This window comes from Bombus pyrosoma, linkage group LG10 (assembly GCF_014825855.1).
Source record: "Bombus pyrosoma isolate SC7728 linkage group LG10, ASM1482585v1, whole genome shotgun sequence".
NCBI lineage: Eukaryota > Metazoa > Arthropoda > Insecta > Hymenoptera > Apidae > Bombus > Bombus pyrosoma.
In genome coordinates this window covers 15,251,102-15,275,237 of record NC_057779.1, presented here as the reverse complement: position 1 = coordinate 15,275,237, position 24,136 = coordinate 15,251,102, and the positions used below count along the sequence as shown (strand labels likewise).

The 24,136-nt window shown below is 33.9% G+C and overlaps 1 protein-coding gene across 1 annotated transcript in view; it reads left to right on the top strand.

Annotated features, from left to right (window-relative positions):
- LOC122571721 (cadherin-87A) overlaps positions 1-24,136 on the top strand; it is a gene marked incomplete at its 5' end in the record, with an annotated part of 436,847 nt that overhangs the window by 318,201 nt on the left and 94,510 nt on the right. The window contains one exon of the mRNA XM_043735781.1: positions 19,475-19,692. Within this exon, the coding sequence (XP_043591716.1) occupies positions 19,475-19,692 (218 nt within the window). The remainder of the gene's footprint in view (positions 1-19,474; positions 19,693-24,136) is intronic.

Genomic DNA, 24,136 nt, shown 5'->3' with positions numbered 1-24,136 from the left:
AATAATGAAGCATATTCAGTATCAAAATCTTTGGTAACAAGAATATTAAAATAAATTTCCATTGATAAATATAAGAAGTATAATATAATAATAAGCGCAATAGAACAAATAAAATACAAATATAACTTAAATTATTAGGTACAAAATTTATCATCCGTCACATTTCTTACAAACGTAAACTTTCTTCTGCGTTCCTTTTTGCGCGTACATACTTTTTACAAAGATTTTAAATGGTGGCGGTCTCATTATTATTACACCATTTGTGTGAATAAGGTGAGTTCTTTGACGTACTTTGGATCTCAGACGCTCTTTCTTCTATTCGTGATTTTTCATTGTCAGCGGCAAGTTCATCTGTTAATTGAAACATAAAATCTTTTCTGAATATCTGCTCATCTGTGGTTTCCTTATATAAAATCCAAACATTTATGCCAGCTAAATCTAAAATATTAAAAAGTACTTGAAGTGGCCATCTTCTTGACCCCGACTTCGCGCTATATTTTTTTGCCATTTCTACCTTTTTTGCTATATCTACCCCAAATTTTGTTTTATTATAAAATTCGACCGTTTCAGATACGCCCTTTTCACTTTTTCCTAAATAAGGGACAAAATAAAAATTTATTATATTCTTCCTTTAGCTATCCCTGCAAAAATCATTACATTATTGCGAAATAAAAATGTAACATGAAATAAGAATTTTAAAATAAAGTTGTCAAACCAGTCATTTTGACTGGCGTGGTAGTTCTAGTGTTAAGAACGACATATATCATGTTCACATTCGTAAGGACTGAGACTGACCTAATTGAGATTGATGCGCCTTTAAGTACGATCTTTTTCTTTTAACAGTGATTACAGAAATTTTTAATTAACAGCTATCCTGTTAATGGGTCAGAGAACATTTAAAACTACTGGCTCCTGGCACAAGTTTCGTTTCTTTTACAATTTCATACTCTTTCGCGAGGTGTGGCGAGCTGCCTCGATCAATGCGCTGAAAAGCATGTGATTTTATTTAACGAAATCCTTCATGCGTCTATCCAGGAAAAAGATCTAATATAACAACGATCCACGTCTCCCTGGAAGCCATTCAACTTTCATTCGAAGCATATTTCGGTGCACGTACTCGACAGTTTCGTTAGATATTCAGGACTCGATGAGATCGATCGGATTGAGACACCTTGTATATTTGAAACATTCATTTTCGGCGATTTTTCGCGTTGTAGACGACACAATGCTGTGTATCCGCGTTGTATATTGTAAAGCGTTGATACGCGTCATCACTCTCGTCAGGATTGCGCAATATTTCGGCGACGCGACGGGTCGCAAATGCTTTAACGCTTTGAATATCGTTAAAACCTTGGAAACAGTGAATTTCAGGTTCGCTGCGATTCGAAACGAGTGGCGCGGCGAATGTTTAAAACAAACTGGGAATTTCAAAGGGAACGATGAACGGGGGGATGAAGCTGACAAAAGAACGTCAATTTCTGGCCGGTTGGTGTGTGTCGCGCGGCCGTCGCCTCTGTATTCGGTGCGCGCGTTTCGAATTCTCTTTCATCCTGCCGTTGTTCGGTCCGAATCCGCATGGAATTCACGGCGTTCATAGAAAATCGACGTATCAGCCGCGATAAACTCTTGTCAGCCCGAGGAAGCTGGTTAATTCTTCACATAGCGAAAATTGTTTCCACCGGTGTGCGGCGAGCAGAGAAGCCTTCGATACGATAAAACCAGCCCTGTCGCTTTCGATTCTTCGCGCATCGTTGGAATTTCGATGTTATTACGCGATATATCCGTTCAGCCGGTTAGCCGGCGCATTATCAAAGTCGACAGCACGATTTCCCGGCATCTCCTGCGAAATATATCGCGTTTTCCTTTCGATCAACGCCACACCATCCAAATAGATTTCAGTCACGTTCCACACGACACCGTCCCGGCTAATGATTTCCCTTTTCCCGTCAAACAGTCGCTCGCCTTTCCCTTTGATCGTCCCTCCTCTCCCCGTCCCCCGTCTTTTCGCGAATCGCTGAAAGCCTTTGACTGCCACACAGAATCAATTCCTAATAGCTTCTTTCTCTTGTAACGTACCTTACTTCGTCGTGCCCTTTAAACCTCGCTCCTTTGTCTGGCTAGAGGCTGCACCCGGGATATCCGCGTTTAAGATTTATTTTTATACTTCCACTACGGCCGAATTCAATTTCCGGATGCTGACGGATACGCTCGTAACTCGTAACTCGAGATTCCTTGGATAAGCAGGCTCGTGAAATCTTATTTCTCGTTGAGATATCTGATTGTCCATCGATCGGGAAGGTGCATTATATTTTTCAGCCAGAAGCTTTGCAAATGATCTACTTTCAGCTGCTTCAACAAACTCAGACAACCACGTTCCTTGGTTCTAATTGCCAAAGCTAAAGATAGCCGCTATTTTGAGCGCTAAATGTCCGCTATTCCCATGCGGCGAAAGACAGATTTTTTTTTGCTATTTAATTTGTATTTTACAATTTGTCCAGCTGGACATTTGGTAAATTTTTCTAGCTTAATTGCTAAATAACATGTGGATGACTAGCCCCACCACTATTTTATTTCTTCAGTGATGTCAGTGGGGTGTTTTCTTTTTAGTTTTCAAGGGTAACTCGTCTTTTTTATTATTATTATTTAATTTGTACCTTACAATTTGTCCAGCTGGACATTTGGTAAATTTTTCTAGCTTAATTGCTAAATAACATGTGGATGGATACCCCCAGCGGGATACCATCTTCGAGTTTGACTATTTTACTTCTTTAGTGAGGTCAGTGAGGTGTTTTCTTTTTAGTCTTCTTTCTATGAGAGTTTTGCTCGCTTCACCAGCCCAGCTGGTTTGGATGTGTTGCCGTTCTTTCCTTGTATTTTTCTGCGTACCTGCCGATTTCTTCTTTGACCTTGTATTTTTAAGTCTTTGCATATATCCTCGTTTCTGACATACCATGGGGCGTTGACTATTGTTCTCAGCATCTTCGATTGTAGCGACTCTAGTTTATTTATGTGGCTGATTGCTGCTGTCCCCCATAGCGGTATTTCGTACGTTCAAATTGGTTTTGTTATCGTTTTTGTAGATTTTTAGTTTATTTTCTATGCTGAGTTTAGAGTTTCGACTAGTTAGCCAGTACTTCTGTCTTCTTTTTAACCGTATTTTGTCTAGAATTGATTTAGTATGTTGTTTCCATGTAAGTTGTGTGTCCAAGTGGAGGTATTTCACTTGCCTCGTTTGTGTTATTTGCATGCCATTCAATTGGATATTTGGTGGTTTCCGTTTTCTTAGTGTAAATGTAATACGATTGCATTTACTGCGAATTGAAGGCTTGTCGCGGACAACGCTGAACATGGAATTTTTTAGCAGAAAGGAAAAGCTCCTCTGATTGAAAATTATTTTCAAAGTTTCATTTCATTTGATTATTGTAACATTTTAATTTTCCAGTGTACAAAATAATCCAAATGCATCACGAAATTTTCTATCTTTTCCACTAACATTGTATCGTATCTGTAGAGAAGCTTGTCTGTGTATCTTAGTTGTAGGGAAAACTGAACCTGCCATTCACTTACGCTTCCAACCACTGCAAGTAGCAATCATGCTTGTCTTTAGATAACTTTTATGGAAAACAAAAAATTTTTTTTCGAGATGGTCTTTGCATTTTTATTACGAAAGTATATTTTACACTATTTCAAGTAAAAATCGTTATTGTTCATGTGTTATTGCATGTTTATCGCTTAATAATATTCCAAGACATCGCCTTTTGACGCATTAGTTACAATAATTACTAATACGTAGTTATTAGGTTGTCTGAAAAGTTTCTTTCGTTTTACGACGAAATAATAGACGCACAACGTTTTGTGTTTTATATTATTTTGTCGAATTACGTGCGATCCATTTTGCTCTGTTGAGATAAACACCGTGACATTTCACAGACTTGATTTCACGTTTGTATGAAGGTGCACTGTTGTAAAAAAAACACGTTTGCGAAAGAAAGGCACTTTTCAATATTTACAAATGGTAATTGCTCTTGAATTGTATTATAAAATTCCTATTGTCACGTAGGACATTACGTGATAACAATATTTTTTCATTTTTACACTTACGATATTCTCTGCAGGAAATCTACAATTAGCAAACATGTGTTTGTATAAAATTGTTTATAGCGAACAATTTGATCCTAAACATAGAGCTGCACAATTATTTCGTACTCACAGGAAGAATAACGCATTATTCGATTTTGATAGAAATTTGTAGAAAAGCAAAGGCGAATCGTGAATTATCGTTGGAGGAAAACTTATGAAAGTGAACGTTTTCAAATACCAGATATCATAAATTACTGCGATACAAATTCGTGGAACACTATCTTTTTCATTGTTGAATTATTCTATTTGTCGTACTTTCCAATTATTATATTTCTACGATACAGAAATTTACATTTCCGATCGTTGGCGCGCAAATTTAATAATCTCTGATAATTAATAATTGAATATATAAATTTATAATCAACAGCAATTTATAAATATTCGTACAATATATAAATATTCATACATTATTAGTAATTTTCTTTACATTAAATTATTTCTTTTTCCTTACAATTTTTATAATATAAATTAAAATTTTTGTTCATCGTCTAATTTGAAAGAAATTACTTGGATAATATCCATCTTTTTAATTGCTTGATAAAAAGAAGTCAAATTCTTCTCGTCAAACACGGATATTTCTTTGCCTGCGATCATCGCTTATGTCTCTTTCATCCTTCGTTCTTTGTCCTGCGACTGTTCGGTCATTCATTTTACTGAAATTTTTCGTCTCGCTTGTTAGCTACTGCAGAAGTACACCAAAAGACAGAGCTAATTAAATTTGCATCGGAATGTTCAATTATAAGGCATTTTGAGATCAAGTCCTGTCCGCGGGGAAAAAAGCATACGCGAGCTATTACATTCTCATGGAACAGATTAGCGTAAAAAAAAAAAAAAAAAATGAATTTCAACCTGCCTTTGAGCGAGAACCTGGAAATTAGATATGTTTAACGATAAATGAAATCCCTGTGATATTACTTGGCTTTAAATATTAAAGCATTTTCGCTGGACGTACAAAAGCTGCGGAATAACGTTCATTAAATAAACGAAAATAGAATGAGGAACTTTATGAAAGTTCCGCTGTATCGATTGTTCAGTTTTCAAAGTTAAATCAAATTTAGAAAAAGGAATAAATTACTAAAAATTTTCGATATCGTTAAATCATGCAAGCATATACTTTTTCATTATAAATTTTATTATTAATAAGGTACAAACCTATGTAAGGAACAAACGTATGATTTGAAAAGAACAAATTTTCAAGAATAAGAAATTAACGCTCAAGTGCGATTACACTGTATCCATTTGTTGATTTTTTTTTTATTTGGAGTAATTTTACAATCAATTCTCATTGACAATTATAAGTAAATTATTCTGGTGTGGTACTATAACTTGAATAATAAGTGTTTATCGTATGTTTGATTCTAGTTGAATCTAATGCTTAAATCTAAAGGATAATGTCTTTATAGCCTGCGTATCTAATCCGTCGTGTCAAGTAATTGAGTAACTAGTGGGTTTTCGTGGTTGTTAATTTTTATGTTATATCTATTACTAAATTTGCATATTTCTTCTTTAACTGTAGGTATCTTAAGGTCGCGATGTATTGTTTCTGTGGTAACATACCAAGGTGCATCTATTAAGGATCTTAGACTTTTTGATTGGAATCGTTGAAGAATTTCTATGTTGCAATTATTCGCTGTTCCCCATAGTTCATAGTATTTGTTGTAAGCATAGAATCGTATAACATATCGTAACATACTGCTAGCGTAAGGACATTTCACGTGTATTGTTTCACAAATTTCATTCAGTCTACGCTGACATTCACGTGAAGCTCAAACGTTTCTTCTCCCAAGTATCTACGAGTATCTTAAATTTGTTATTTAAATCCTCCGTATTTTATACACAGACGTATTAAACGTTAATATGTCTACGTGGATCGTATATTGCGGATTTATATTTTCCCCAAGATGGCTGTCAAATAGAACGTCTGCATTTGCTTTTACGCCTGCATATACAAAAAACTGATATTAACTTTTTGCCAGTAGGCAATATTATGAATGTAGCTGGATGTCAGTTGAAATGATGTTGCGAAGGTTGATAGCACGCGCAAACGCAAACGCAAACAAACGTCCCCTTTTCGTGTGGGAAAGTCGAGGCCCGATTTTACGGGGTGAATCAAAGCTACTGATAATACCGGAGTCAGCCTAAAAGGGGCTGCATCCTGCTAGTTTATGTAAGAGACGGCTCGTAAACAGATAAGGATGGTAATAAAAACGGGTTTGTGCCGTGAAAAGACCACCTTATCGTTTCGTATCGTACTTGAGGGAAACGGTACTGCATAAAATACCAAATATGTATACTTCTGAAACGGAAAATGTCAGTGAAACCGATCTGATCTTTTCGCTCTTGTTTCACAATTATTATGTCTTTGTAATTATGTTTCTCATTTTAAGATTTATCGTTGCTTTGAGAGAACGTTACGGAGCCCATACGATCGTATTTCGTTGTTATTATTTCGATTTCTGTGTTTATAGAGGATATTTAAATAACGTGGGATATTAGGATAAATATTTTCTTAATGATATCGCAGTTCAGTTGAAAGATTATAATTATGTTAATGTATATAATAAAATATTTATTTCTTCATGATTCTGCAAGTAATATAGTAATATCGGAAGGTTTTGTTATCCGGACATAATGTTCCTCAGTAATGGACGCCTTCTTTTCGTTTCAAATATTTACATATTTTATTAGTGTTCGTGTACTGTGCGTTCTTTTCTTTTATCGATTGAGGAATTCTGATTGTAAGAATTTGCATGAATTTACAAGGAGAAGAAGAAACAAGATACGACATAATTAAATGGAACAGAATTAGTAAAAGTACACGATGTTGGGAAAGTCATGATCACAGACATTAGAAAAAGAAAATGATATTGAGAATTATGCAAAGCACGTGGATTTCTCAGATGCTGGCGAACGTAGAAAAGCCTTAAATACGCTGATGTAATGAAATGGCTTCATCGCGACACTGGCGATGATATTGACGATTTTATTCAAATGGAAACAGCAAACGAAAGTGTTAATGGAGACGTGCCTTGTCATGGCAAAGCATTCGAAAAAGGCCTTCGATGATGCGAGGTACGAGAATTACTCTATGCAATTATGATGAAAGAATTATGTGACTCGGCAATCAAACAGATATAGGATTCATAAATATTCAAAAAAATCATCGATCAATCTTAATCTGTATTTGAATAAATGAAATTTCACACGAAAAATGTGATGCAAACAGTTTTGTCTTCCTATTAGTCCGGATAAGTTAAAAACAAGATTTTCAATCGTTGTATCATCTACTGTTACTATGGTCCCTGCACTATATTGTCAAATAAATATACATAAGAATACACGATGTATTATAATGACATGAAGGAAATATACTGCACAGTCGAGATAGTAATAAAAATCATGTTATTGGTTTTCTGGCTGTACATTACGTACAATTAAGATTAATCTTAATCCGTATTCGAACAAATGAAATTTTACACGAGAAATGTGATGCGAGCAGTTTTGTCTTCCTATTAGTCCACATGAGGCTCGACTCTAGTTAAAAACAAAATCAATCGTTTAATCGTTGTATCATCTATCGTTGCTATGATTCCTGCACTATACTGTCAAATAAATATACATAGGAATACACGATGTATTATAATGACATGAAGGAAATATACTGTACAGCCGAGATAGTAATAAAAATCACATTATTGGTTTTCTGGCTGTACATTACGTCTTTCTTTCGCATTTCGTGTCTGATACTTGCTTTCGCGGAGAACGGCACAGTACATCCAATATTTGGATATCAATAATTCCATTTGCTTGCTGGGTAGCTGCTTCGGTCATCAATTATGGAAACAATCGGAAAGGAAAGAATGATTCTGCAGTGTTCTCGTTGCTTTTTAAGTTCTTCGTTATATTTTAATAGCCGTTTTGCACACGGCGAATATTATATCGAAGATTATGCCACGGATCGCAAGTATTATTAATATTTATGGCTTGACCGCACGTTAATAATTCATGTATCTTTAGTATCGGGTATAACGACATAGGAGTCATACACATAAATGACACGTGTGACGTGTCACATAATACTTTTTGGCAATAACGCATACGATGTTTACGTGCCAACTATGTCCGTAGAATAGAAATAATTGCATTGTCGATTCATATTAGAAATTATATCTCTGGCTTGTAGTAAATTTGGAATACGATGGACTATAGAAATAAAGTATTAAATACGATATTCTCGGATTTCAAGTAATTAATTTATTAGATTGTTGAAAATAATAACCAGCCGGTGTTCATATCTTTAAATTGCTTTTTTAAATATTAATATTATAACTTATATATATCTGTGTTCCATATTTTATCTATTTTTAAATTGAAGATATCCATTGCAACCGCAGCTTCATCAAGGATTTATTTTATTTAAATCTCGTTTTGAAGACACATCCAACGCTCCTGTTCTCGAATTAATAGCTCTAATTAATGGAAACTTCAATTATTACAATTTTTGCTATTAAATCCCTTTGGCTTTAAAAATTTAGCAAAGTATTTGAAAATGCAATATGAAAGAGTAAAGGTGGAAAATAAATGAATAAATAGGAAAGACACGGTGGACGTTTGCATATTCGTCCAATTGACATTTCTGTCATAATTTCTAATATTAAAAAACTGGTATTATTGTCCACGTTGGAAAACTATAGAAATAATAGCGCTACGCTGTTCTGAAAAATCTCGTACGAGATCAAAGTTATTAAATAATTATTCCGAATTAATTGCCAGTTTTATATTGGTTTACCACCTTTTCTCTTCAGTGGATACTACAAAAATGTTTACAAAACTTTCGCCAGAACTGTTGTTGCTGCGCTTTTCTGTAAAAACGTGTAACTCAGTTCAGAAATAAACTCGGTAAACGCGAAATTTATTACAACGTGTATTTTCATATCGATTTATAAAATAAAAAGTTATATCCTTGAAACTATACGTATGTCCTATAAAAGTGTAAATTCTGATTAACAAAATTATTCGGAAAATTGTCCCAGAACTAATAACGATACAGACAAAGTATCAACTTGTACATAATAAGTAGGACAAGTTAGTGGCTTTTATTTATCTTAATGCGAGTAAAAACAGAAGGATTAAAATCTTACACTTAGACCCTTATCACATATGTATATTCATATATGAAAATGTGACTCGAACAAATACAAGTACGCTGTGATCTACCCTTGTCTATGCAACCTGGTTAATGAGGCTGAGAGACTGCATATGAGGGTTAATTAGCAGCCAACGTAGAAGCTGGAAAACCGCATTAGACAAGACGATGACCTATCGTCGTAGGTATCGCCTTAAATGCAACGTCACGAAATAGCGACATCGCGTTACACACGATGCCCCTTTTTCCACAATTTATGTAGTCGCATGAAGGCGTCAGCGACGACGTATTTTGGAAGATCATTGGGGTCAGTTACTCGGACGCTATTTAATGTCGGGGAAATTTATAGCAACTATTTAGATTGCACCTGGCCAGTGAAATTGTGAGCGAATGTTGTGAGGTCATACGAAAAGGAAAAAGTTGCACTTATTGCAACCTCCGTTTGCAAATCTTTTTTCCAACATCTTTCATTCCAAAAAGCATGTTGAAAAGTCATCGAAATCTAGAAATCCTGCAAGTCTAACGAACATCGTATCTCATCCTAATAATATCTACGTTGCCTGTCTTTACAATTATATAGAAAATTCTTATAAAACAATTACCAAATAGTTTTGACGATCTGGAAAGACAGAGGATATTGGGTTGGCAATTAAGTGATTTTGTCACTAGGTGGTAATGTTTTTGGCATCTAATTAGTAGCCAACCCAATAATAGGAAGGACATGATAATATTTCACTTCTTTTTGGATGTTTCGGGTAAAGCGTTTTAATCAAACACAACAGTATCGTATTTGAGTGATTCAGCGAAGCAGCACGTGTACAGCGACATCAAACAAATTCTATCTAACAAACGAATAACACAGTTAAACTATGGCACACGGTCGATAATGGGAAAAATTCTGCGAAAGGCAGGAATCGTTGGCAGAATCAGCAAGAAACGAGATCCGAGAGAAACTCAGCCACCGTTACGCTCTAACGATTATTGTTGGCCCTCGACGTCCGTTGTTCTCCAACAACAGCGACCGGAAGCATACGTGGAAAAGCGCAGATGCCCGACACACACAGCCAGTTGTTTTACGCGGTTCTGGTGCGAAGACAGGAGAAAAAAGCAACAAGAAGATCGCTAAGAGTTGAGCGAAATACGTTCTTGGAGAAGCACCCGCCTTCCACATTACAGCTTGATGTATCTATTAGGTCTGGTATACATAGTTTGGCCGGCTTTCCAAACTTCCGCCAACGCCACGATGACGAAGCTACTTTGCCAACTTTCTAATAGTTTTATGACTTTTCGGACTTATGGGGCCGCCTTGTTCCCGACGAATTAGCGACTCCTGGGAAACCTGCGCGCCACGTCCAAACTTACTTTCTTTGCCTCGACCATCCCTTTTTTCTTTTCTTTTTTTCTTTTTTTTTTTTCCGGCTTCCGTACCAAAGGTTCCGCAAGATTGGAGGACCGTCGTTCGTTTCAGCTGGTAAATGCACTCGGCAGTTTCCTACGTTCGGTTGTTTCACTTTGTTTAGGGGAACTAAGAAATTGTTCGCGGAATTGTAAGATGGCTTGACTGTAAAGGATGGAATGTTTCACGGTGAAGGAATCTCAATCCGTTTACAAATTACTTTTGTCTTTTACGTTTCCTCTATCCTGCGATTTAATCGCTCAGTTACATCTCCAGTTTGACCAAAATATGAAATAATTGTCATTGATACGCATGGTTTTCTTCGTGTTTGCCAAAATGAGCAGAAGATTGAATGGAAGAAACCCAGAGATCGCAGTGGTTTGATTTAAGAGTGGAAAATCTAAAATGAGAGACAAGATCGTTTGCAAAACAAGTCGATCAATCGACGTGTAATACGACGTTCTCCTAAGTTTCTCCTTAAAAAGTAAAAACGTTGTCTTTTCCCGTTCGTTCATTGACATTTTTATTTGCATCAACGTCATATATCGATCTGTTCGTGCTCGGTAGCGCGGCGTAAGACAATTTTAACTCGATTATTCGAAAAATACCTCGTGACCGTGGGACTCATTGATCGTCGATCAAACGTTCGTGGATAAAATACGACGACGGCTTGATAAACTCGGTATTTCTCAAACGAAATTGACTATCGACAGGTTTAAGAATATCTGCAGGGGAAAATCGATATCGATGCGGAGACATGCATCGATCATAATCTGTTTCACTGTGCACGCTGTTAATCGTTGCAGTCGATATTCGTAACAGTCTAGAATCGAATGTACTTAAAACAATCGACATCTCGAGGAGATGCGATGCTTTAATTAATTAATGTCAATTACGTTCCGCAGCTCTCTACATACCTGTCCGATGCTTTCATGAATTGCCGGCAGATCAATACGATCTGCCAAATTTACAACGACTTTTCATTGAAATCGATTCAAGTGCGTCGTGGCTAGAAAATATTTTTCTCACTTTTTTTTTTGTTATTTCGTTATAAATAATATTTGCTCTATTATAATTAAATATTTTTATTGGATTGTTTTACGAAATATTTCGGCTATTTCAAAATCGTAAAACGCATTCGATAATCATTTTCGTTTATCTGTTTTGTTAACTGATTGCGTATGATCCTATCAAATATATATACATATCAAATAAATATATATATCAAATATGTGATAGCTTTAAATTAGCAATTCAATATAATTTTACAATTCAATACATTTCGATTGTTTAAAAAATTTTTGCAAATGTAACGTTCGAAGTATGATTTGTTGCAGCGGAAGAAATGGTTTGGAATAGTATTCGTGCTTGGTTCATAATGAACTGATATTCTTTTCCGAAATTATGAATGAGTTAATTTTGTGACACGTGACCTATCTCGATTATTCAGAAGGCTTCGGTCTATTCTTAAGTACTCTACTTGCTTGATAATGTTGCTGAACTACGTTTTATATTGTGCATAACTTATTCAAAGACCAAAACGCTATTTTCGACCATTTATTTTAATGAACAAATATGAACTTGTGTGAACTAATAAAACTGGTGCATATTTTAATATCGTATAAAATCATATCTTTCATATTTATTTTATAGAATCCTATAAACATCATATTTTTAGACGATTAATAATTGCTACACTTTAACGTCTACTGACAAATTGCAAAGTAAATAGGAGATACATAAAAGAAATTGATTAAAATTTTACTTTAAACAATTGTTTGAAACTGAATGAAAAAAATTTTACTTTAAACAATTATTTTAAACTGAATGAAAGAAAATGAAACAAATTAGCACGACAACCAACGTCTCCACTGAAACAACGTCATTATCATTAACATCAGTCGATTTGGGTAATTTGCAGATGTTTACTTGTTTACTAGGGTCCGCAGGTTGCACTCTTTTAAATCTACGCGAGATTTATTGATCGTACATGTTATTGACTAACATATTGTTTAACACTTTGACTGCCACATTGGTCATATCTGACCGGCCACGGTTTCTCTTGTGACGCCACGGTGGTCATTTGTAACCGGAGCGCTTGAACTTCTTACAATTGTAAAAATTGAATGAAAATTGACAGTTAGGGCATTTTGAATATAACCGATAAATAGAAGATACTTTGAAGTAAAAAGTACCCCATTGAACAATTCAACATTTTTATTAGAACATCGATAAAAGAAAATGAGAACAAATTTTGCATCTAACGGTGCACTGTGTTAAACACTTTAATGATAAATGTGGCTCATCGATACAATCTGGACAATAGATGGTCACCTTTTTGGTCCGATTCTTAGCAATTTTTGATCCTAACTGTTTAACATTTCTTTATAGCACCCTCTGCAAAATTTTCGTGCCAGCTACGCTTATCCTTCTTTCTTCTGCATTTCGTGTCGCAATCTTTGTCGAATAAGTATATTTGACGGCTCTGGTGAATGGCACTGTGTAAGGTGCACTGCGAGTGCCATTCTAAAATCTGATACCTTGATTTTTGTTTTTGTTGCTTGTTTATAGAGTATCATCGCGTTTGAAATCGATGTGTTTAACAATAACTCTTTATGTCTTTATGGGTTCTTCTATGTGTTGTAGAATATGCTATCATTTGATCTGATAAATCTACAGCACATTTTCCTTTGTTGTAACCTACCATTATCATTGGTTTGTCACAAACGTAATTTTTTTGCGGACCTCTACCATTTCAGCCGAATGTTTCGTCGAAATCATAAAAATAATTATAATACTGTTTACTAATATCTTTTACACGTTTCAACAATATATTCTGGACGTTTTACTTACGACGAAATAACGAATGCGAATGGTTTGATGAAATAAACAAAGCTTTGTTATGATATGTCGCCATCAAGGCGCCATCACCCGTGACCACCAATAAAATAAACGGTCCATCGGGGAAGAATGTTGTCTTACATCATCAATTTATTATTATTTTGCCATTATACGCTTTGAATAATAAAAATAGTCCCGTGACGTCCTCAGCAAAACATGTGATTTCTGCCTGGCAGTCAAAGTGCTAAGTTGCTCCGAGAAACTAAAAATAATAACGTCAGACTCTTAGATCAACTGTTAGATTGCAAACATAAATGTATAGAAATATATTATTTGGAATGGTTTCGATTACAAGTATTCATTTGAAACTAATCTCGTATTCATTAAATTTACCATACACATCATTATATTCATTATATTCATCATTTTCGCTATTCATTATTCATTACTCATTATATATTCAATTTGAGTTATTTCGCTCGATGTAGAAAATTTAGCCCGGAATGATATTTATTATGCAGCGATCTTAAAGATTGAATCTAAACAGTGTTCAATTTACGTATCATGATTTCTAAAGCACAGTTTATGCAACTTTCTAAACTATTTCGACGAAGGTTTATTCTAGCGCTTCGAAAGTATTGATCTACCATTCTGCCTTTTATAATCGAGCAATTTTTCAAGCAAGAAGATAATCACCAAAGTGCAAAACATCCGAAAGACTTGTTCCCAAATTACTAAAGACGAGAAAGAAGTGAAATTTTCATGGATATGCTACCACGTAAGCATAAAGAACGAAAACAAGGCAGACCAAGCAGCAAAAACCACTATAACGTGCAATATCCAGGACGAATGTAAAATAATTTCATGATTGCGCCTTGTGATTACAGAAGAGAAATCGATAGAATAGCAGAGAATAATTATCTTCTTTAGTGTCCACGAAATTATAACGAATAATACCGGCAAAATAAATTGTTTTGCATAACATGTAAATAAAAACGAGCATATAAAACATAGAAGTACGAACGATTTCTTGGAATTCTGTGCGAATATTTTCATCACCCACTATACATATATACGGCGGTGATTGTGTGCTATTTTGTTCATCACATTGTGTCTTCCTTTCTTTGCCTGAAATAAGCAGTGGTGTTAAAGAAAAAAAATCTTATTCAAAGGTTCAAAGGGTTTGAGCCTGTGGTTGTTCACGGGATTCTCAAGCAATCGTTTTGACAAAGTATCTACATATTTGGGTGGTGTAGCAGAGTGTTAGCATACGAAGCTATAAATTTGATAGCAGTTAAATTTACTGAACAGACGAGACAGTAATAACAAGTGATGATTACACGTGCAATAATTGGCCTGTGCCTAATTGTATTCTACGTAACGAAAATCTTACAATGAAACGCATCCTCCAAGACTGTGGCCATTTAAAAGAAATAAAAAAATTTTTTTTTTAATCAGAAACAATATCAATGAAATCATAAACTCGCGCGAAGGTATTAACAATCTCATTGCAATTCTCAAAGAAATCAAAATGTGTGGCCAATCGTAGAAATGGAAATACTAAATATATATGTGTTATTATTTTATTATCTGTTCAATCTCAGCCTCATCAGTCTAGAAATGCATGTTGTTTACAATTCCTTTCATTCGTTTTTCCGTACTTAAACTTCCTTTACTGTCGTTCCTTAATTAACTAATTGCTTATTTACGTAACCTGTTCCATTCCAAATGTATACTTGTATTTAAGTTTATAATGATGTAAGGCTTTCTACTATATATATACATATTATGTAAAACCATGCAGGTAGAGAAATTGTCCAATCTCTATTTACGCTACGACATAAATTAATGTAATTGTAATTAAAATGAAATGTAATTAAAAATAATGTAATAATGCAAGCAACGTAATTAAAAATAAATGTAATTGTGCCAAGTCGCTCGTGACCTTAGTAGTCGATGCAACTATAAACCGTAAATAAAATAATTTAACCGCGAATAATAATATCGCAGGTAATACAGACTTAATTTCATTGAACTTTCATAATAGATTTGGTTTTATTTGTGTTCCATTAAAAGGTGTTCGATGGAAAATATGCGCAGATTTGAATAAAACGAAACATATTTATTTTTATATGATTTTATAGTCCCCATATCCGTTCGTATAAGCTGAAATTATCCAAAATATCGGAGACACAAATAATGGGATAATATTGAAGGCAGAATTCGTTGCAAATTGCATATTATCAAATAAAGTAAAATACCATGTAAAGTTCCGTTGCAAATTAAAGTAAACGGTGCAAGTTAATAATACCTAAATAAAACAAAGAAAAAAAAGAAAAAGAAAACGCTAATAACATTAAAAATTCTCACGACCAATAACAACCTAAGCGAGGCTTTGGAAGCCGAGAGTAGCCTATGTGTTCTGTAAATTCCTCTTCAGAAGAGTTTCCGTTTCAACGTTACGCTTAATAGCTTCATTTTGTTCTTTGAAATCGAAGTCCTGGCTTGATAGTCGAATCCAACAGCTCTGTCCTGATAATCGAATCCAACAATCCTGTTTGTAACTCTATTCCCAATATCAAGTAAACCTATTTATTAAAAGTACAGATAAATGCAAACTACACGAACGAAATACGATATCGTCACTTTTGAACCGTTTGTTTCGTCCTCCGAAACGCTGTACATCTTCGTTGTATCTTTTATGACTATAGTTAACAATCCACAAGCTTTGTGTCAATTAAAACCTATGAAGCACAGACGCGATATGTTCGTATTTTCATCTACTCGAATTCCTTCGATGAAATCGCGATGAAATTATGAGAAATCCAACAATTGTATAATTTGTCTGATAAAAAGGAAGCTTGGTATTTCTTGATACTGCAATCGTATTTAATGATTCATAACCAATGAGCGAATGATATTGTTAATTCTTAATAAGCTAGCGACGGTCCATAGAGGATGTGTGCCCATTTGACACAACGAGCACGAAGTTGCTAATAGAATTTAAATTAATTTAATTTGCCACGAGCTATATATGTATACTATTTGAAAGATAAATTCCAGTAAATTGCTTTATCCATGCAAATCAATATTACGTAAATTCATACAAAGAGAAATATCATTTCACCGAAGATTAAAATTAGTCCGCGATAGCTGCGTTAAATTTTGTTCGATATTTAATTCTCACAGATCATTATGTTAAATTTCGTGTAATAAATGCGCTGAACGTTACATTTTTTAGATATGGAAAATTGAATTCTTGAATATCGAAGGCTGTCGATGACATTAATCCATCGCTTGAGGAAACATAAATTGATGACGATTTCTAGAATTGAATCGATTTAAAAAACAAAGAACCCAATCTTGAAAGGATTAACCGTTTGGATAGAGTAGAAGAATCGTATGAAATGTATTTCAGTGAAATTTACGTGATTTTACTCGAAAGGATATTTTTATGCGCCAACCTAATAAATTGCTGCTTTACAAGATTTATGAAACATGCAAAGATTAAAGAGGAAATTCCACAGAAAAGACGTTTTAAATATTCCATTCTTTTAACACCTTTTTTCCTTCATTATTCTTTACGTCGCTACAGAAACGCGTGGTACTCTCGGATAGACAAATTTGCCCCATAATTTTCAACCATTTGAAATTCCAACCGCAACATGTTAGACAGTCTATCTATTGTAATGAAGTGGCAATAATATAATAACGTGAACCACTAGTTCGGCTAACAATAAATTTGCTAAACTTACTAAGCGAAGTCCTTACAACGGCAACTGTTAGGAACATTTGAAGTGAGAGTGCTCTGTTCTGTTCTGTTCTGCAGCATTCTACAACTGTTGCGGCGAAAGGTTGCGTTGACTTAATGCAAGATTTCTGGTTAACACATCGGATGTTTTAACTATATCCACTATAGCTATACCATATTCAGTTATGAGAACTGACGTATGTATTTTATCAGATTGAAATTCTGATAAATTGCTTTCTTCCTTCAATATATAACTAAATGTTATTTAATCAAAATTATATAATTAAATTAATATTTATAATTCTCTTAAACAGCATCAAAGAGCTTTTTACTTTCACACATATATATACAGGATGGTTGGTAACTGGTGGTACAAGCGGAAAGGGGATGATTCTACGTGAAAAAAGAAGTCGAAAATATAGAATAAAAATTTTTCGTTTGAGGCTTTGTTTTCGAGAAAATCGACTTTGAATTTTCGCTCGGTACGCGTGCACTTTATCACGTCTCGTTATAACGGATCTCACTGTAGATCGTTGTCTCGATGGATATTATCGCAGTTTAAGTTTATTTTTGCTGTAACGGAAGATTAGGAATATATAATGAAATAATATGAAGTAATCATAAAGTTTATTATTACAAAAATTGCTGAAAATGTTGCCCATTCTGCCGAACACATAGTTCTGCTCTTCTAATTAAATTTCTATTTCTAACGTATTCGATTGTTTTAAAGTATGAAAGGCTACAATAATCTTTTCTTTCATCCGTACCGAGCGAAAATTCAAAGTTGATTTTCTCGAAAACAAAGCCTCAAACGAAAAATTTTTATTCTATATTTTCGACTTCTTTTTTCGCGTAGAATCACCCCCTTTCCGCTTGTACCACCAGTTACCAACCACCCTGTATATATATACACACATATAACGCGTATTTAAGGGGAGATTTTCGTACAACAGCAACAAGAGAGGTGATTTTTGTGAATTTTCTTTCCAACTAATTGCTAGTTTTGTGAGGCGAAACTTTTTCGTGATATAAATTGATAGCGTTGAAGTATAGTTGTAATTGTTTTATTTGAATCCTTCTTATTGTTTATCGTATATTATACGAATTTTGCGATCAAATTTGATAATATAATATAACCATTGTTAGCGCGCAGTCGTCGAAATGCAAAAGTTACGAAATTTTCTTAAGGTCAAACGGTTTACGCTGGGATTGAATCTATTTTAGAAAGAAAAATATTTTTGCATGAAGAATCGGAGAATTCTAACATTTAGAAGACAAATTTACTTTTCTCGGTAGGTAAACTGGATTTACATTGTTCGAAAAAATATTACAAATAAATAATCGAGTAGAAATTTGATGTTCAATCCCTAGAGAAATTCGTAGTAAAGTGAACGAGTCCAAAATTGGATTAATCAATTAGTTCTTCAATTATGGAGCGCGCCAATTCAAAGAGTTAATAAACCATAAGAAGAATCGGAATTAAAAAACTACAATTCAAGAATTATTCAAAATTAGTCCTACTTCAAGGCTATGTATTTACATCCTGAAAACGTCTAATCTCATATAACTAATAGCCAGAGTAAACAAAATTCATAAAGATCACTTGCTTTTATTATTGTCACACGAGAATCCTCCTTAATCAATGATGCGTGTTTAATTATCATTTTAACAAATTTTTCTATTATCGTTTACGAACAGATTAAATAAATCATTTACTCTATCGTTCCAAAAATCTTTTTCCTCTCATCAAAGAAAACTATAAATGTATTTTTATATTGTCTAAACTATTCAATGATTATTCATAACGAAATGTTCACATATGGAAACAAATAATATTTCAATATCGATAGCACAGTAAATATTATACGCATCTATGTACATGAAATCTAATTTTATAAAAATACATCTTGAAATATTTCTTCCATTTCGTTTCGCACTTCTCGAACGAGCCAATAATAATTTCGTGCTTGAAAGTTTCCACGTCAAACCGATTTCCTCTCCTTGACAAATCTATTTCTCTTATAATCAGTTGTGTCAATCTTTCAGCAAGTCGAAAATTGACTTATTTATCTTAATATCTAATTTCGAAATACAGAGGAGTTAAGATTACTCTTGCGCTATGCGTTTAACATAAACGATAATTCAAACTTCGGTTGTCGGAGAACGACTGAAAACAAGAATGGTTTCTCTGTTGTTTCAGGCGCCAACAATGTAAACGAGCCACCTATCCTCGAACCTGGTGGATACCCTGCGGGCCTGCCGCTTTCAGAATCAACCAAAGTCGGTACGGAAGTGTTCGTCCTTAAGGGCCACGATCCCGAAGGATCGCCAGTGAAATATGGTATACAACTCACGGACCATTTCGTCGTAAATCCACGCACTGGCGTTATCACGTTGGCGAAACCTCTCAATCGCGAGGTAAGTCAAATCCCCTGCTGTTTTCTTTCCCTCTTTGCTTGGATGTCGATGTGTTCACAGGATGTTTAATGTGGAACGAAACGAATAAAAATAAATCTAGAACAGGTAGAAACTATAAACCGTGGTATGTAATTAAGAGAATATTAGATTACTCGAATTCTTATTGTTTGTAAGTATCGAGAAAAAAATATTGAAGAAAAACTTTGGCGAGTTTCCGATGAAATTCGAACATTTTTGACAGCGTGATGAAGCTTCGAATTTTCTTTCGCGATGAAAGAATTGAGTATCGTTAGAAAATTTGTATCGAAGTCTGGAGAAAGTTCAAAGTTAGTATACTTGTGAAGAATTAAGAACAGCTGGAGATGGTTTTAATGAATAAAAAATAAGCATTAGCTTTTATTCGTTTTTACCTTTAACTTTTAGCAAACAAATGCTTTTACTTTTTCCAAAAGTATGTATATTATTGACCTTGGTATGATTTGGTATGGTTTGGAATATATGATGCTACATAAAATTGATTTTGTCGTTGCAATTAGAAAAAGGACATTTTACAAAAATAATTTCGAAAAGGTATTTAACCCTGACCTGCCTCTGTGTGTCAATTTTACACACTTTTCTGATTAAAAAATTATATTATTTGGCCATTTAAAGAATAATTTTTCTGAAGCATTTTGACCTGCATCTTTTTTATTCTTTGCGATCAATGCGAAATTTTAATAAAACAATTTTCAACATTAATTATATATCTCTTCATATCATTGGCTTTTTACCATTGTGTCACATTAGGATGTGAAATTTAGGGACAGATTAAACGAAGACTACAAAAATTTATACCGTTTTGATAAAAGCAATCCGTCGTCGTGTAAATCATTTTCTTCTTCTGATTTACTTTCGCTTATTTTATGACCACGTTTTTAACTTCTCAATGAAATCAAAACAAAAGAGGGAAATATTTGCTTGCAAGAAAAAGGTTTTGTTTATTCGTACGCAAGAGAGCATTTACTTTAATCTTTTCTCCGAAGGAAATACTTTTACTCTTAACTTTTACCGAGAAGCTTTTACTTAATTTTTATTTATATCAGAGATTACTTTACTTTACGTACAATGTACATACCACGTTCTTTCTATTATGTGTCTACCCTTCTCCGTACATTACGAGACATTTGCCAATTTTAAACATAAGGTTCGATAAAATATTTCTACAATAAAATTTTCAAAAAAAAAAAAAAGAAATATACATATTTTATAATTAAGAATAATTTCATAAGAATAATTTCGATTTTCATAAGTAACATTTCACGAGTAACATCATTTTGATGTTAGAAAATTGGTTCGTGTTTATTCTAGTTTACTAACAGAATCCTGTGATTTAAGGATAATAGCATGATGAAGGATCACCTCTTCAAAATACATTTTACTTTTCTTGCCAATAAATTATTGTTACAATAAATAATTTTTTCGAATCTCAGTGACTGACAACATTTCAATCTTTAGGAATTAAAATGTACGTTCTGCTTGCAAAAATACAGAGAATATACAAAAGAACTGTGCAGCATGAATATCAAATTGTACAGTATAAAGTTATGAGCGCAGATTTTTTTACACACTTTATCTCGTCGTTATTAATAATACATGCTCGGCTGTCAGCGTTTTCCAAACAAAAATTTCCAGTTTTGGAGTAAAAAAGCCATTTACATATGTACCATACTCTCGCATCTTTCTATATGTACAACGTATATCCTTTTTTCACATTTCACCTGTATTTCTATCCTTCTAATAACAAACAACCACTCAATGCTGCAAATCCACTTCTCTGTTCTCCATTTCCTGAATAATGTTATACAATCAGCTTAATAAAATTTGTTAAATGTAAGTTTAGGAGCTCATTTTCTAGACGTTCTACTTAAACGCCACGTTATTAAAATGAAATGACAGTCTACACGAACTTTAGTAAGGATACTTGCTGCTACGAGTCTTCTAAACAACTCAGTGCATAGGTCGCATCTTAATGATGATGAAATAGCTGCGATGTTAGTTCAGTGATAAAGAAAGTTTTGAGAAAATAAAGTTACAATTTTCTATGTGCAGTAGCATGTAAACTTCGTTCGAATAAAAATAAAGAATGAGATTTTGGTCGTCGCTAACGAATAAATATCCAGTCGAACAAATACTTACCCGAATAAAAATTTGTTCGAATTAGAAATTATCCGAATAAAAATTTAATCGAACAATTTATTCGGTTAAGAATTTATTCGCATGAAATTATACAGGGTGGTTGGTAACTGGTGGTACAAGCGGAAAGGGGGTGATTCTACGCGAAAAAAGAAGTCGAAAATATAGAATAAAAATTTTTCGTTTGAGGCTTCGTTTTCGAGAAAATCGACTTTGAATTTTCGCTCGGTACGGATGAAAGAAAAGATTATTGTAGCCTTTCTTACTTTAAAACAATCGAATACGTTAGAAAGTGTTCATAGAAATTTAATTAGAAGAGCAGAACTATGTGTTCGGCAGAATGGGCAACATTTTCAGCAATTTTTGTAATAATAAACTTTATGATTACTTCATATTATTTCATTATATATTCCTAATCTTCCGTTACAGCAAAAATAAACTTAAACTGCGATAATATCCATCGAGACAACGATCTACAGTGAGATCCGTTATAAAGAGACGTGATAAAGTGCACGCGTACCGAGCGAAGATTCAAAGTCGATTTTCTCGAAAACGAAGCCTCAAATGAAAAATTTTTATTCTATATTTTCGACTTCTTTTTTCGCGTAGAATCATTCCCTTTCCGCTTGTACCACCAGTTACCAACCACCCTGTACATTGTGCGTGGATATTTACATGCTACATCGAGGATGGCAGTGAACGTGAGATATATTTGCGAGCTACATTTCCAGATGTTGTAACATTGGCTTTCATGATTATCTTTTTTCGTAACTAATCAGATTGGAAAGTTTATTGCTGCTTGGTAAATTATTCATTTGGTAAATTAATACTAAGAATTGTACCTGATATCTATACAGTATATGATTGTACAAAATTAAATGGCAACGCACGATCTTTCGTATTATTGTTCGAATAAATATAGAAAATAATTCGTTACGGATAATAAATAATTATTTCATGGATAAAATAATCCACTGATAATTATCTTAACGATAAATGTTTATTCGAAGCAATTCTAATAATATCCAACTCTGATATATACTACCATACATGAAGTAAAAAGATTATTGTGATTTCATATCTGCAATTGATAAATCTTTTATAAGGAATTAGGTTTACAGCTCGATCATGATAGTTAACTATTTTCAGTAATTAATGCAAGTTACTGTTGTTTTCCATAAGATGATATTTTCTATTTAAAAAAAGGATCAATGTATGTATTTCTGAATTTTCTATCGTTTTACGTTATTTCTAAGTATCGTTAGTAGCTTGTGAATGATTTGCAAGATTTCAGTAGAAAAATGTCTCGAATGAAAATTCCCAAATATGATCGGAGCTTTTCGCATCGAAAGTACAAGGTACACATCGTAAAAAACTTAATCGCGTAAAAAATACTATCGCGAAGTTTACAACAAAGCGTTGTAGTCGTAGCGAAAAGAAGCGTAGAAGCGTAAACGAAGCGTGCAAGCGTAAACGAAGCTTGCAAGCGTAACTTTTCAAAGTCCGTCAATGCTATTAAAGCAAAATGTAAATGAAATGTTTCTAAAAATATGATGCACTGCAACATTTTACAAATTTCACGTATCAGAAAATCCGAGTTGATGCTGATGCGACAGTTAACAAACGTATATTTCTGGCGAAGATATAAAAGAATTCATAATTTTTTACAAACAGAAAAATTTAATAAGTTCGCGTGAAAAGTATGTTACTTTTATATGAGTTTTTTGAAACGAGCGTTTCTCTCTGTTCGTAAATCTGTCTGTGAAAGAGTGGAATTACTTGTCGTAGTCTATCTGCGTGTCAAAACTTGGTTCATCATTAGACGTTTCTATAGCAAATTTTCGCGCAGCTACGATGAGATTGGAAATTTAATTTGGGGACGTTCTCCTATAGTAACCTCGATGATATAGCGAGGTCGTAAAATCGGTCAGACGTTGTTAGGAGTGCTATGTTGCTATCCTAATTAATTATGATTTAGAAGCCTTAGACACTTTAATCCCGAGACCAAAAGTTTGCTTGAGGTCTGCTTCGTGTCCTCGTTAATAAATTAGGTTTTTATAACTTTATTATATTGGACGTAGGAAGCAATTCTCTTCTTTTATAGCTTGTAGTATAGAAGCAATTTAAAATCAAGATATCAAGGTATTTCGATACGTTTAGAATGTCGACGTTTAATCTTTGAAATACGCTGTTTTATATTATTTTGTTTGCCATGCAAGTCTGAAAACAGTAATTGAAAAATTAGGTTTTTATAACTTTATTATATTAAACG